General features: G+C 40.6%; 1 protein-coding gene across 1 annotated transcript; it reads right to left on the bottom strand.

The window, feature by feature from the left end:
- Positions 1 to 12842: 12842 nt before the first annotated feature.
- Positions 12843 to 13745, bottom strand: PLAC1 (placenta enriched 1). The gene has a single exon (XM_012764783.2). It carries the CDS (start codon positions 13690 to 13692, stop codon positions 13036 to 13038), a length of 657 nt encoding a protein of 218 aa, XP_012620237.1. The 5' UTR covers positions 13693 to 13745; the 3' UTR covers positions 12843 to 13035.
- Positions 13746 to 16763: the final 3018 nt, after the last annotated feature.

The raw sequence follows: 16763 nt of genomic DNA on the forward strand, positions 1-16763 counted from the left end.
AATATAGTCAGCCAAGGGAAGAGAGTTTTTAGCAAAAGCATTGAAGGATCCGAAGAAGCAGCTGAGAAAAACAAATTAACACTAGACTGGAGATATTCAGCAAGGAAGTTATGCATAACAAGGTTTCTGGCATAATTTTTGGAAAGTGTTTTCTGAAAAACAGTTGTGAATGAATCTTTGGAAATAGATACTAGGGAATCCAGTTGAATTCAAACTTCTTTTTGTAAATTATAAAGAAATTTTCTAGAACTTAGCATTTTTATTTTAAATTGAAATGCCGTTTATGATTATGTTTTCCGTGAAGGCCTTGAGTCAGGGAAACAAGATTTTCCTTATGTTGTAAATATCCAGAAGTCTTCAGAGAGATAAAATCAGGATAGAATTACAGATTTAACAGAAAGAAAACAACTGGAATTGCGTTATGAAGCTTCTACTGTGTTATTTGTAAAGGCTTTTTTTTTTGTCAGGGTTCAAGAAAAGGCTAGTAGGGAGTTGCAACTATATAATACTGTTTATCCTACTACCAGATTAAACAAAAAAGATAGTGAGTGCCCTTTGATAATTTTTGTTTTATTTTATGAAATTAGTTATGATAAAAAATAGTTCTCTGCAACATTTAGACCTTTGGGAGAAATTTTCAAGTCTTAACTTCTCCCACTCCCATGGTCTCACCAGAAAAAAGTAAAATGAATTAGTAAATTTTTCCTTTCTGCCAAAGAGGAGCTTAATAAGTCATTGATGGCTGTTGCTTTTGATTTTGAGATCTTTTCCCTCCTCAAAGATGCAGAATCACTGCCTTCAATGCTGCTGGGATTTCTTGTTTAAACAAGGCATGTTTTTCTTGTTGGATGTGTACTATTATTGTCTTAATTACTCCTGGATTTTTGCCCATTAAATCAAAGACTGTCTCATGACAGAAATGATCGGAACTTTGTGCCAAGGAGGTCCATGATGAAGGGGTGTAGGACAGCCTCAGTCTCTCTTTATACCATACTGGCTCTACAGTGTGACCTGTAAGTGGGCATGACTTGCTGTCCCTTGCACAGAGCATGAAGGGACAGAGCAAAATGTAATGACAGGGGTACAGAGACTGAAACCCATCTCTTGTATGTGCGGTGGCCAGAATGGGACTTTAAGTGTAGTCCTAGGCTACATTTGGTCACTTACTCTCACCATAAAAATTATTGTCACCAGTTTCTAACCTTACACTTCTAGCACTTTCCTTGAGCCTCAACTAACTATGAAAAAGAGAAAAGAAAAGGAGCCCTAATATAAACAAATGTTACCAAGGCAAATGCAATTTTGTTCAGGGAGGCTGAAGTGCATTTGGATAGTTGATTGCTCCATTTATATAAAAAAATTGAAAAAAATCACAAACTAAAAATGACCAGCACCAAGGAGGTCCTATAAAAAGCACGGAGCTGTGCCAAGTCTGAATGACATCACTTTCAGGATCTCGATATGTAGAGGGAAATTGCTCCTGGGGGCAAATAATATCTTGCTGGGTAGAAGGAAGAGGAGGAAACAGGAAATTGAAGAGTGCTAAGGGATGCTATCTTTGTTTAAAACCAAGATGCAGCTATGTGTTTTCCAAAGCATGAAATACTTTGTTGAAATAGAAAAGGAAGGAAAGTCAATGTAACAACTGAACTATCTCCATGAAAGATGTTCCCACTGTACTCTCCAGAACTCACCCACAGTTCTCATTCTTGTTCCCTTAACATCACTATTCACATTTTAAAAAAAAATAAGACTTAATAAGTAGAGTTTCTAGGACTGGTGGAAAATGTCATTTCTTTTACCTTCTGTCTCTTAAAATAATTCTTGGGTTTACAATTGGGTGGGATTTTGCAGTTGTTAATGACAAGAGTAAGCCCCATCCTTTGGAATGAAAAAGGAAATGGAGATATGTGGACCTAGTTTTTAACTTTTGCATTTGCACTAAACCCAAGGCTCAACTGCTTCTTTAGCCAGATCCCCAGGAATGCCTCGGCCAAAGGCAGAGAAGAGTGTATACAAGAGTGAGGTGGAGAGCAAGGGCCAGGGCAAAAGAGAGAGTGAAAGAAGATGAAAGAAGAAAAGGAGAACCAAGTCCTTCCTCTCCTCCATTTCTACTATCTGTCCTCAAATTCAAAATTCAATGTGCCACCAGAAGGTCATGAAGGTGACCTTCTCAGGTTCCCCCACTGATCTCTCACCTGAGTTTTGCCCTTCTCCCAGTGGTCCCCAAATTCTGCTGGGAAAACACAATTTTAATCATATTAATGGTTGGCACAAAAATCACATGCCTTAAAACCTTAACTCTTGAATGTGGCATTCAAGGCCCTGGCTCCAATCTGCTCCTCCAGTTACACCCCTTACCCTCTAGCCACACCTTCTTCATGCTTCCTTGCCTGAATTGTCTATTCCTCCCATTTCCTCATCCTTCAAGGCCCAGCTCAAATGCCACCTCCTCCTTGAAGCCTCCTCAGATGGTCTCAGAGTTGGAATTAACTGAGTGTCCTATCCTGTTACAGTGCTTTAATGAAGCTCATCGTTCTAAGACTTCTTAGCAGACAGTGAGCTCCTACATCAGGGTCCCCAACCAATGGTGAGTTGTATAATTATTTCATTATATATTACAATGTAATAATAATAAAAATAAAATGTACAATAAATGTAATGTGCTCGAATTATACTGAAACCATCCCCTGCCCCCAGGCTGTGGAAAAATTGTCTTCCATGAAAATGGTCCCTGATACCAAAAAGGTCGGGGACCACGGTCCTAGAGGGTAGAGGCATGTCTATCTATAGGTACTTTCTCAGTACTTTGCATAATAACTTGTATCAGTTGGCGTTTGATAAATATTTGTGAAATGAATGCACACCTGAGAAGGGAAAAGAGGAAGTGGAGGGAGTGAGAACAAGATGTGTTGATGGTAAAGATAATGGTTAACACCCATTACCCTGTGTGAGTGGTGGCCAGAGTGGGACTCCATCCTCAACAGTTGGCTTAGGTGCTCTTCAGTGCCCTTGGTGCCCACTGAAGGTTGTTTAACACAGATCCAACATGGCTTCACAGAAGTTGGTCTGGGACTGACATTTGGAACGCATTTCCTATAATAATATGGAATTAATTCACTTTTAAATTAGTTGCTCAGAACTATAAACTCTCTTCTGAAAACTTCTCACCATCATTTTGTACTTTTAAGTTTCAAGCCAGAGGTGAGATTTAGGTGGAATGGGGGGAACAGCATTTTCAGAGGCCCAGAGGTAAAGAAGAGCCGAAAGGAGATAGACCCAGCTAGACAGAGCCTTTCTGTTGAGAATTAATTGGAGACTGGGCTGTACACATAGCGTAAGATAGATTATGGGGGACATGAAAGTGGGCAGAGGAGTTTTGACTTTAGTTGCTGGATGGGATGGAGGTTGCTGGATGCCCCTTGGTAGGGGCATAATATAATGAAAACAATGTTTTCAACAGAGTCACTTGGCTTATATGGTAACCCTATGAAGTATGAACTATGATAAACCTAGGACTATCTGAATAATCAGAACACCTCATTCTCCAAGGCACACTGCAGTGCATTTTCTTTTTCTTTTCTTCTTCCTTTCCTTTCCTTTCCTTTCCTTTCCTTTCCTTTCCTTTCCTTTCCTTTCCTTTCCTTTCCTTTCCTTTCCTTTCCTTTCCTTTCCTTTCCTTTCCTTTCCTTTCCTTTCCTTTCCTTTCCTTTCCTTTCCTTTCCTTTCCTTTCCTTTCCTTTCCTTTCCTTTCCTTTCCTTTCCTTTCCTTTCCTTTCCTTTCCTTTCCTTTCCTTTCCTTTCCTTTCCTTTCCTTTCCTTTCCTTTCCTTTCCTTTCCTTTCCTTTCCTTTCCTTTCCTTTCCTTTCCTTTCCTTTCCTTTCCTTTCCTTCTTTCCTTTCCTTTCCGACAGGATTTTGCTCTGTTGCCTGGGCTAGAGTACAGTGGCATCATTATAGCTCACTGCAACCACAAACTCCCAAGCTCAAGTAATCCTCCTGTCTCAGACTCCTGAGTAGCTGGTACTATAGGCACGAGTCATCATGCCTGGCTGTTTTTTCTCTTTTATGTAGAGATGGGGTCTTGATACGTTGCCCAGACTGGTCTTGAATTCCTGGCCTCAAGTGATCCTCCCACTCCGGCCTCCCAAAGTGCTGGGATTACACTCATAAACCACTGCACCCGGCCTGAATTTTCTTATTTGGGAAGAGAAAGAGTGGAAAAATGCTACTTATTGTATGCCTGCTATGTATCAGGAGATGTATTAGACTCCCCTCCCCCAACTATTCTCTCCCTCTCTCCCTCCTCCCTCCCTCCTTTTCTCACATGCCTGCAGATGCGTGCACACACCAAAAGTCCTCACTAGGACTTGATTTTAATTGATCTTTAAAGTTAATCAATTTCTTGTTAAATTACTTATAAAAAGTGTGTTTTAAAATACCAGTAAATATCCGGCAAGAAATAATTAACTGAAGGAATCCAGAAACTTACCATCATATGCTGATTTGATGGAACAGAGGAATAAAAATACAGTCTGCACCTTCTGGACTGAGGCTAACCATTTTATTGGTGGTGGCAGAGCTTCAAACAGGAGAATGTTCTTTTTCATGGGCAGTGTAAAAAAATTGTCATTAAATATTTTCATGAAGTTAAAACAACATTGAAAGTAACTTGGACAACTTAGATATTACTTGTACTTGCTGTAACCCAGAGATCACAATATATTTAGAGCTTAGGTACATCGGACTGTCATCGGAAAGAGTGTGATTTCTCTACCTTAGTGGATCAAAAATTAAGCTGGTGAAATATGAACTGAAAATGAGAATTAATTTGTAGTATGAACCATAAAAAAGCAAGATTTTTGAAGAGATTATTTTATTTTGATTGCAGACTATAAATTATTACAGGGAGTTGGTGTAGGAATGACATTGAGGCTTACTTTTGGGTCAATTTGTTCCCAACCTGACCCACCCTTGGCAGTGGGGAGGGCTGGAATGTCTCTAATCCTGAAGAAACCAGCTTCACAGTTGCTTTAGGACTTATCCCTTCTCTCCCCATACTAAGTTTTAGTTTAGTGCTTTGTCATGTAAATACAGCTTTAAAATAGTATAAATATTCTGTGGGCATTACTTGGAAAATTAGCTTTTCTTTTAAAGATGTGTACATGTTTAAGTTGTAGGCAGAGCTTTAAAGAATTCTTGATAAACAGAAATAGGTATTTGACTAAAAGTAAAGATTTTTAAAGTAACTTTAAAAGGTGAATAATTTACATTAGTATAGTGTTTATATAATAGGATGTGTGTGACAAAGTTAAAACGACATTGAAAATAACTTGGGCAATTTAACTGTTCCTCCTAGTAAATGTAGAATGTAAGTGCCTTCGTATGTATGTTTCTAGACAGCTGGCAGGGATTCTTTAATGTTCCTTTATGCTTGAAAGGTGGTATTAGCATTTACTTTTCTGACTCAGAGCAATTCCCCCTTGCCTGTCAGAGAACATCTACAAATGAACGCTAACAAAGTCACGTAGCAAAGGGCAAGCCTGTCACTTCCCTTCCGGAAACCTGTTTATATACCCTCCTGCAATCCCACCACCTGCCCAGGCCAATTTAGCCCCTCTCAGCTACTGCTGTTTCATAATTCTGTGTGCTACTTTGATTTCATGCATTACCATTCAGGTATGTCACATGAATTTCTCCAATGGCCAGACCAGATGGTTTGTGAATTAGGTAAGAACAAAGTGAGCCCCCTGCTTCTTGTCCTTAGATGCTGGTTAATAATGGCATGTATATATACACACACATAATATATATACACACATATACACATATAGTCGTATATACAGACACACACATATATGTCACTTACCTGGATCCCCCACCTCCTCACCCCACTCTGAATTACTTTAGAGGATTGTTGGCCTGATGTGAATTCCACTATTTAGGAGATTATTGAAAGAGTTCATATTATCACTAATATGGGGAACATTAGAAACAACATGAGAGCCTCTACCCAGTCTCCTCATTGATATTATTTGGTTTACATTTTACACTCTTTTTGGCTTTAAACGTCTTCATCAATATCCTGTTATAAAAAATAAATAGAAGCAGTGGACCATACCTGTAATCCCAGTACTTTGGGAGGCTGAGGCAGGAGAATCACTTGAGACCAGGATTTGGAGGCCAGCCTAGGCAAAATAGCAAGACCCTGTCTCTATAAAAAGTAAAAAAAAAAAAAATTAGCAGGTGTCTTGGCACGTGCCTATAGTCCCAGCTACTCAGGAGGCTGCTGCGGGAGGATCGTTTGAGCCCAGGTGTTCAAGGTTGCAGTAAATTGTGCTTGTACCACCGTGCTCTAGCCCGGGCGACAAAATGAGATCCTGTCTCTAAATAAATAAATAATTAGGATAGATAGATAGAAAGAAGCTTTCTATGAAATGATTTTCATCAGTAAGTCAGTGCTATAACTTGTTTTCCCCAAAGAAGGAAAATACAAGTGACTGAGGCAAAGGTACAGCAGTGACAAAGCATGTCTTTTTCCATCTGGTCTGTGTCTTGCCGTTAATTGTATTAACATAAACAAATTGAAGAATGTATCTGTGGAGTTTGCCAGTATGATCAGATGGAAGATTTGGTCGGCAGCCTCTATGACGGTCCCCAGTGATCCCTGCCTCCTGGTATGCCACCCTCGTATAATCTCCTCCCCTAGTGTGTGGGCTGGACCTAGAGACTCTTCTAGCAAGTGGAATATGGCAGAAACAATGGGATGTCACTGCCAATATTGGGTTACAAAGGGCCTGTGGCTTCTGACTTGGGTTCTCTGTCATCCCTATCTTCTTCCCCTTCCCTTTTCTTTCTTCATCAGCTGCCATTTCATGAGGACACTCGGACAGCATATGGAGAAGGCCACAGAGAGGAACCGAGGTCTCCTGCCATCAGCCACTTGAGTGAGCTGGAAGTGGATTTTCCAACTCTAGTTAAGGCTTGAGATGACTGTAGCCACAGCCACAGCTGACAGCTTGACTGCACCTCGGGAGAGACCCTGAGCCTGAGGCACCCAGCTAAGTCATGCCCAGACTCCTGACCCACAGAACCTGTGAGACAATAAAGGCTTGTTTCGGAGTAATTTGTTCTTCAGCAACAGATAGCCAATACAGAAGGTCTTGTAATTGTATAACCAAAATGAATTTGTAAGCTGAAATCTGACCTCATTTGTTTTCTTCTGAAAAAAGTTGTAGAAAAATCACAAGGCTGAAGGCCTCTCTCTCTCTTTTTGGGAATAAACAACTCTAATTACAATTTAAACAGGATATTGTAGAGATCCATCATAGGGATTAACACTAATTAGAATTAAAGGATGTTTTTGTGAAAGTCAACTTTCTCTTTACAATAAACACTTGTCCGTTGATAATGTATTTCTTATAAACATGTTGTGTGCGTGTGTGTGTGTGTGTGTGTGTGTGTGTGAGAGAGAGAGAGAGAGAGAGAGAGAGAGAGAGAGAGAGAGAGAGAGAGAGAAGCACTGTGTTTAATGCTTGACCTGGCTTTCATTATTGATGGAGGAATGGAGGGATAGGAGTATTTATATACATCTCCAAAATGGGCTATAGTTTAAAATTAAGGATAAAAGAATTGTTTGCCCTTAACATTTACGTATACCTTACAAAGTTTCAAAAAGAATCTGGTTTGCTAATTTCAGGCTACAAGAATAAAAATTTGAACATTACTCTGAGTCTCCTTTTATGGGTGAAAAATCTCATTATGGCTCTAAATTTTAAATATTTGACAAGCAATTATCATAACAAATTGTTTCAGACATTTTTGGTTTTCCCAGAGATTGAAAGGTGAAAATGCTCATTTCTCTTAATGGCAACAAAGCATTTCTTGTTATTATCACAAACATGATTAACACTGTGTGATGGATTTTTATAAATCATGTCATCTTAAAAATTAAATAAACATTACCATAATAAAGGAGGAAAATATTCTTCTGGAGTGATATTTCTTTTTTTTTTTTTTTTTTTGAGACAGAGTCTCGCTTTGTTGCCCAGGCTAGAGTGAGTGCCGTGGCATCAGCCTAGCTCACAGCAACCTCAAACTCTTGGCTCAAGCAATCCTCCTGCCTCAGCCTCCCAAGTAGCTGGGACTACAGGCATTCGCCACCATGCCCGGTTAATTTTTTGTATATATATTAGTTGGCCAATTAATTTCTTTCTATTTATAGTAGAGACGGGGTCTCGCTCTTGCTCAGGCTGGTTTCGAACTCCTGACCTTGAGCAATCCGCCCGCCTCGGCCTCCCAGAGAGCTAGGATTACAGGCGTGAGCCACCGCGCCCAGCCTGGAGTGATATTTCAAAAGACAAAATAGTCAATTCAAAATGCAGTTTTTCCTTAAGGTATTTTCATCTTCCCATCTTTAGAATGGTTCCTTCGCTTAGGGACTCTCAGGCACTTTCTTAGTACCAGTCAGTCAACTGGATTGAGTACCTACTGGATATGTTCACCAGGTAATGTAAGAGAAAAGCAAAACAAACAAACAAATAGGAGACAGGCTCCCCCAGGCTTAAGAAGTATATAAACGAGTTGAGAAGGTCAAATACTCACCTGAAATGGTTGAAGTGCACTTTCACCGAGTAATGATATGCTCAAGCCAACAAGTGCGGATTACTATTGAATTTTGAAAAAATTATGCCTAATTATCCTAAGACATTAACCCATGCAAAATATGGTTCTTGACCATAATGTTTGTGTCTTTGTTCTTTTTTTTTATTATTTTTTTTTATCTTTTTTTTGTTTTTTTTTTCTTTTTCTTTTTCTTTTGTTATTTCTTTGTGTGTCTTTGTTCTTGCTGTTCCCTTTGCCTAGAATGCTCTTCCCTCCCATCTTCACCTGATGAAATTCTGCTTCTTACTTAAAGTCCAGTTCAAAGGCTCCCACTGTCGTGAAGCCCAGGTGTACTCCCTCTTGGCTTACCTGTGGCACTGGTGACTATGGCCCACCCAGGTCTCCTGACTAGAATTTCAGGAGTCATACTTCTCCTTTCATCTCTCTGATCACTTCTCTTCTATCTCCTTTGGTGACTTTTCTTCTGTCCTTTTCTTAATGATGCCTTGAGAATTGATTGTTAGAGGATTCTGATTCTTTATTTTTATTTTATTTTATTTTTTTGAGACAGAGTCTCACTTTGTTGCCCAGGCTAGAGTGAGTGCCGTGACGTCAGCCTAGCTCACAGCAACCTCAAACTCCTGGGCTCAAGCGATCCTACTGCCTCAGCCTCCCAAGTAGCTGGGACTACAGGCATGCACCACCAAGCCTGGCTCATTTTTTCTATATATATATATATATTAGTTGGCCAATTAATTTCTTTCTATTTATAGTAGAGATGGGGTCTCACTCAGGCTAGTTTCGAACTCCTGACTTAGAGCGATCCTCCCGCCTCGGCCTCCCAGAGTGCTGGGATTACAGGCGTGAGCCACCACGCCCGGCCAGGATTCTGATTCTGTGGTCCTAATTGCCTATGCTCATGTGATCCCTCCATGGCTTTATCTCCAAATAATTACCGCTTTCTTGAGCCCCAGCTCCATTTCTGAAGCTGATTCCTGGACATAGCCACTTATATATCACTACCATCTCAAACTCAACATGTCCAATCTAGACTCATCTTCTCCTGTATTCTCTATCCACATCCCAATTTCCTTACTCAAATCCAGAGCTTACCATGTCTTCTGAGCTTCTAGGGCTGTACATGATGGCATCTTCTTGAGTCAGTCCCTTCTTTTTTTTCCCACACATCCAGTCAGATCAGAGTTTAGCTTAAGTTACGTCCTTTATGAAGCTTGCGTTCTCTGCTCTAGGGCCTGAAGCTTTCCATGCTCCAGTTTTGCCTGCAAAACTCAATTTAATGGGGCTTACATAGACATTTAACTGTTTCCTGTAGGCTAAAATGAATAAAGTCCTGTTGTTCTTCAGTTAAAAGGGTTCTCATTTTCTCTTCCTAACCTTCAACTCCTTTCCCCATCTGCTCTCCTCATCTCTTCTCACTTAGGTTAGAGCAGTAACTGTGTAAGTGGACTCCCTTCAACACAGTGAACTTGTCTGCCCTGTCCCAGGACTTACTCACACAAAGAATGCTCTTCTTCCTCTTCTTTGCTTAGCCAAGTCCTCCTTGTCTTCTAAGAGTGAGGTCATTCACTCTACCAAGAAACGTTCCTGGATCTTCCAATCCACATGGAAGACTCTCTTCTCTGAGAGCAAGTGTTGAGTATAGAGGGGAAATTGGATTTTAGAGGTAGACAAACCTGTGTTTGAGTCCCAGGGATGTCATTTACTAACTGTACAACCTCTATTTCTCTGAGCCTTAGTTTCCTCATCTATAAAACAGGGAAAATCATTTTCACCTTGCAGAACTATTGTGAGGATTAAATGAGATCATGCATATGATGTGTCTGGCACAGGATAACTCCTTTTATTACCATGGAGGTCTTGAGTCTCTTCCAAGGCTGATACATTACAAAACTCCAGGGGTGTCTCTGTGAATACTGTCCCTTGCAGTTGTAAAATGATGAACTTGCACATAGTAGCCCAGGTCTAATATGTCTAGTATTGATTGTTTTCTAAGTTGCTTATATGTGTGTGTATTTTTTTGTTTTTTTGAGACAGAGTCTCACTTTGTTGCCCAGGCTAGAGTGAGTGCCGTGGCGTCAGCCTAGCTCACAGCAACCTCAAACTCCTGGTCTCAAGTGATCCTCCTGCCTCAGCCTGCCAAGTAGCTGGGACTACAGGCATGCGCCACCATGCCCGGCTAATTTTTTCTATATATATTAGTTGGCCAATTAATTTCTTTCTCTTTATAGTAGAGACGTGGTCTCGCTCTTGCTCAGGCTGGTTTCGAATTCCTGACCTCGAGCAATCCGCCCGAGTGCTAGGATTACAGGCGTGAGCCACCATGCCCGGCCTGCTTATATGTGTTTTGGTGTTGAATAATCTGCCAGCTTCTGAAGAGAGTATGGGAGAGGGACATGCTACCTCTCTTGTACATAGTCTCAAGACCTACTGCTCCAGCCCTGTTGTTCACCTGCTCACCACCATCACCGCCACCATTACCCCTGCCTCCATTGTATTGGGATAGACCACTTGCACTTTCTCTGATGACCTCAGCCCAGGTCTCACATCTTTGCACAGGCCCAGTCTCTGGGCTGGAGGAGGCTCTTATAGCTCTAGCTCTGTAGGCTTCTTTACTTGTCCCCTTCACATGGATTAGACTATGTCAGTCTTGCTCCCTGTTGCATCACCAGCATCTAACATAATGCCTGGCACATAGGACAAGCTCAGTAAATATTTGTTGCATGAATACACTGTTTTCAGGGATTATTACCAAGTGTTCCTCAAGAAAGGGGAGGGGAATTTTAAAATAAACAGCTGTGTTTCTTTAACTATCATGACTGAATTTGTAATATCTACTCATTCACTGAAGTATACTTTGCCTTTATTAAATGTGCAAACATTGTGCTAACATTGCTTATTTTAAAAAAATAAATTCATTTCTTTTAAATGACAAATGAAAATTGTATATATTTATGGTGTACAACATGATGTTTTGAAATAGTCTACTTCTTAATAGGTATGTGGCCTTGGGCAAGTTTCTTAATGATTCTGTGCTTCAGTTTCTTATAAAATAGGTATAAGAAGAGTATTTTTCTTATAGGATGTAGTGAGGATTAAAAGAGATGCTTCTACTATCTGGAATTTTTTTCCCTCAGATCATCATAGAACTGGCTCCTTTGCATTCAAGACTCAGTTCAAATGACAAGTCCTGAGAGGCCTTCCCTAATTACGCTTCTCCAGTTTCTCTCATATCATTTTGTTTTAAGTTCTCCATAGCATTTGTTGCTACCTGAATCTTTTTTGAGATAGGGTCTTGCTCTGTTGCCCAGGCTAGAGTGCAGTGGCATCATCATAGCTCACTGTAACCTCAAACTCCTAGGCTCAAGTGATCCTCCTGCCTCAGCCTCCCAAGTAGATGGGACTATAGGCATGTGCCATCACACCCTGGCTAATTTTTCTATTTTTTTGTAGAGACAGATCTCGCTTTTGCTCAGGCTGGTATCAAACTCCTAACCTTGAGCAATCAATCCTCCCGCCTTGGTCTACTGGAGTGCTGGGTTACAGGCATGAACCATTGCACCCAGCCTGTTGCTATCTGAATTTATCTTTGTTTACTTATTTATATGTTCATTAGCTGTGTCACCTCAATTTCTCTGAGTCCCTTTCTATTCACTGCCATATCCTCTGTGCCTAGATCAGTGCCTGGCATCTAGTAGCACTCTGCAATAAATATCTGTTGAACAATTCACTTACTTTCACCCTTCCAAGCCTTTAAGAAAGCTAATGGGCAGCCAAACTTTGGTGAAAATTTTCTGATCATATATGTTAAGGGAAAAAACTTTGGAAGTACTATCAGTCCATAACTAAAGGATAAGATGGAGCTCTTGATCCCAGGAGCATACCATCTAGCTGATGGGATGTGACTTGAATGCTTCTTAGAACCATTGGTGGTTTATAAATCACTAGTGCAACCTATGCTTTCCATGGATGAAAAGTGATACAGTTTTAGATTAAATTAAGAAATTATGTAGCTGATTACTAAGTGAAATGGGCATACGGATGGAGAGATTTAATTGGGGAAGGCTTTCTTGGAGGACCTTAAAGGGGAGAGGAATCATCCTAGAGAGAAGAGACCAGGCACTAATTTTTGCAAACCATTTAGAACAGTGCCTGGCCCACAGTAAAAACTACATATGTATTTATTAAATAAAAATGCCCAACTGATATTTTTATGCCATCAGAATTTTATTTTTTTCTTTAGAAAAGGATACAAAAATATAAAAAAAAAATGTATTCATGAAGTTGCCAAGGGTTGCCCTTTCTCAAAAGCACTCATGAAAGGGCCACAAGAGCATTTTATTTGTCTGATATTTGTAAATACTATATTGCTAACTCTAGAAATAGCATATTCAGGAAGCCCCAAACCTGAGGATCACATAGGACCAATCAGATCATCTGAGTGAAGACACCAGTCCTCGGAAATATCAACAAAGTAAGATGGCTGCATAGAACGGGCCCCCTGTGCCCCCTGTGCCCCCTGTGCCTGTGCTTGTTGATGGGGACCCTGGGGATACGCTCTTTCATTAAAGACACAAGGCGGACAATCGCAGTTGGCCATTTGGCTGGGTGGTGACAAGCTGAACACCTCGTAGCATGTCTCATCATTCTGGGCTGGGGTCCCACTCATGCTGGCTACTCTCAAGGAGCAGGGCATGGTGAGCCATGGGGACTTTTGAGGGGCAACGCATGACACTGGGATCACATACTTGGATGATGTGCCTTTAGAGGCATAGTGCATCTCAGTGCTGTAGATAACCACGTCCTGGGAGACAACCTTAGCCCTGATGCCACACTCGGTAACACGGTAGGTGAACTGGTAGACATGTGGCTGGACATAGTTGGCAGGGCAACCCAGACCCATGTGCAACTCATGAAAGTGTACATATACATCGTTGTTCAACATGAGGGGCTCTACTGAGACCATGAACCAGTCTATGGAGCACAGCACAGTCATTGGATTTTGTCCAGAACAGACGGAAAACACAGAGGCGAGGAGGACCATCCCTGCTATCAGCTCGAAAACTTTCATCCCTGCAGCCAATCAGGTAACGAACCACAGGAAACAGGAAGACGTCCAGTGAGGATTTCTAGAGCACACAAAAACACAAGAGGCAAGTCATCTTATTTTGTATCAAAAGTTCAAACATGATCTTTTTTTTTTTTTTTGAGACAGAGTCTCACTCTGTTGCCCAGGCTAGAGTGAGTGCCGTGGCGTCAGCCTAGCTCACAGCAACCTCAAACTCCTGGGCTCAAGCAATCCTTCTGCCTCAGCCTCCCAAGTGGCTGGGACTACAGGCATGCGCCACTATGTCTGGCTAATTTTTTCTGTATATTTTTAGTTGTCCAGCCAATTTCTTTCTATTTTTTATAGAGACGGGGTCTTGCTCTTGCTCAGGCTGTTCTCGAACTCCTGAGCTCAAGCAATCCTCCCACCTCGGCCTCCCAGAGTGCTAGGATTACAGGCGTGAACCATGGCGCCCAGCCAAACATGATCTTTTTTTTTTTTAAGCAAAAGGCTGTTCCTAAAGCATTAAGAAAACAAAACATTTGTGTGAGAAAGAACTGAATTATAATACCATTGTTGGAACTCATGTGTTTAGGGATGACTACAAGGACTACTTTAAGCAACCTTATCATGCTGTTCTGGTATAAAACACATATCCCTCATATATAGAATGACAGCCAATACTGATCAGGAGTGGCACCCATTTGTGTGTAACTCCATGGCAAAACCAAAACATAACAGTTTTTGTGTCAAATATATAATAAAGAGACAGAAGATACAGTTTAATGGCAACACTTCCTTCTTTAAGGGCTCCAGTGTCCTCACATAGATCATATTGTCGAATCTCTCCCTATTACCTTTTTTCTTTGTAAGCAACAAATTTAATTAAATAAAAATGTAACAAGGAATTGTGATTTGCTCCTAACAACCAAATCTTGAGATTTTGCCAAGTTGCTTGCTTACAACGATCAAATGAATGCTTCATTTGATCATTGTAATACTCCAGTAGTAGCACTGCAAGTCATTATGACCAATAGATTTCCTGATATATTTATCAAGATATCTTGTAAAATACTTAAGTTACAGAAACATAAAAACATGCTGGTTTTTAATTTTACATTTTTCAATGCATATTATACATGAAAACTACTTAAAAGTCCTGTACAATGAAAGGGAGTATTAGGTTTGCACTTTACACATTGATTAACAAGATATCTCCTAAAATCTTTGCTTTATATTCTCTTTCTATTTTCATAAGCTTTTTATTGCTTTTCCTTTTCAATAGGAAGCTCTGTGGCCACTTCCTAGTCCTATTACCTCCTAAAGAATGGTGGGCAGAGCAGTGAAGAGGAAAAAGCAATGCTAAGAATAAGTATCTAGAACATGCTGTCAGAAGGAGGTGACAAATGAAGAAAGAAGAGCAACATCATCAAATGTCCAACTCAGCTTTGTTTTTTTTTTTTTTTTTTTTTTTTGAGACAGAGTCTCACTTTGTTGCCCAAGCTAGAGTGAGTGCCGTGGCGTCAGCCTGGCTCACAGCAACCTCAATCTCCGGGGCTCAGCGATCCTACTGCCTCAGCCTCCCGAGTAGCTGGGACTACAGGCATGCGCCACCATGCCCGGCTAATTTTTTGTATATATATTTTTAGTTGGTCAATTAATTTATTTCTATTTTTGGTAGAGACGGGGTCTCGCTCAGGCTGGTTTCGAACTCCTGACCTTGAGCAATCCGCCCGCCTCGGCCTCCCAAAGTGCTAGGATTACAGGCGTGAGCCACCGCGCCCGGCCTCAGCTTTGTTTTAAAAGTGAAAAATGACATAAATCAAATAATAAAGTGCCTAAAATTTGGAAGAAATGTACATGTGTGAGAGTTGGGATTCACTTTTGTTTCCTGCTGAGATAAGTAATGCCTGCATAAATTCATTCATTCTTTGACTAATATTTTTTGAATGTCTACTATGTGTATAGCACTAGGCCAAAAGCCATTCGAAGATATTTCTTTCCTCACCTTTTCCCCAGTTGCAAAAAAAATGCAGTGCTTTCTCTTCCTTTGATATTGATGAATTTGCTGCATACTTTAATGGAAACCATGGCATAGAATCCCACTAGAAAAGTGCGCTGGCCTGGATGAAATGTTTTGTTTCTAATTGGCACAGATAGGTCTTCCTGTCTCTCACTTTCTCATTAACCACTTCGGTACCGCGCTCACTGGCCACGAAGCCTTGCCCACAGCCGGCACTCATAGTCCACACGGTAGTTTGTGCTGTGCATTGACGTCGGATCTGTTTTGCTCCTGTGTGATGAGGAAAGCTTGAAAGCACTGAAAGCTTGTTTTACTTTACAGGCAGCTTTACTTGTAATGTAAATCAGAATAGGTAACATATGCATATACGTTTTCATTATGTTATTTTTAAATGTTCACAATTTTATTTTGATAAATGAAAAATTAGAAAAGTCATATCACGGCTGTAGGCTAAAATCGCTGTGCGAGTTCATCTGTGGCTGTCCCCTACAGTTGACGCTCCTACCGAAGTGGTTAATGATTCCTCATTCTCTTAGGGGTGTTCGGGTTAAAAGAGAAGCCTATGGGGTCTGGAGGGCTTCTTTCTTCCTTTTTCTTCATTCTGAAATGTCTCTCCTAAAACCACTATTTTTGTTTTTCACAAAGCAAAAATAAAAGCAGCAGCAACAAACAAAGAAAAAAACCTTTATCCCCTTAAAACCCCAAACAAACAAAATAAAAAGAAAAAAAACAACCCAAACAAGTAAATTCTGACGCGAGCTGGTCCTGGATGGCTCAACAGTTAGGTAAACAAACCACTGGTTCCAGAATGATGCATGATATTTGCTGAGATAACCACCCCATCACTATTGCACTATTGTCTTGGTCTTAGGAAGACCACCTTTTCCTAAGCGTGCTTTAGGAGTGGCTTTCTCTCTCTTCTTCCCGTTTTCCTTCTTCTCTCTCCTTCTTTCTTTCCTTAACATCATCTCACAGCCTGGGCCTGCTTGCCCTGAATGAAAACCTCCTCTTTAAGTAGTTCCTGGGATAGGCCAAGGAAACAATCCTTCATTCCACTTTTGTTGTTCAAACC

Source organism: Microcebus murinus, chromosome X (assembly GCF_040939455.1).
Source record: "Microcebus murinus isolate Inina chromosome X, M.murinus_Inina_mat1.0, whole genome shotgun sequence".
Lineage (NCBI taxonomy): Eukaryota > Metazoa > Chordata > Mammalia > Primates > Cheirogaleidae > Microcebus > Microcebus murinus.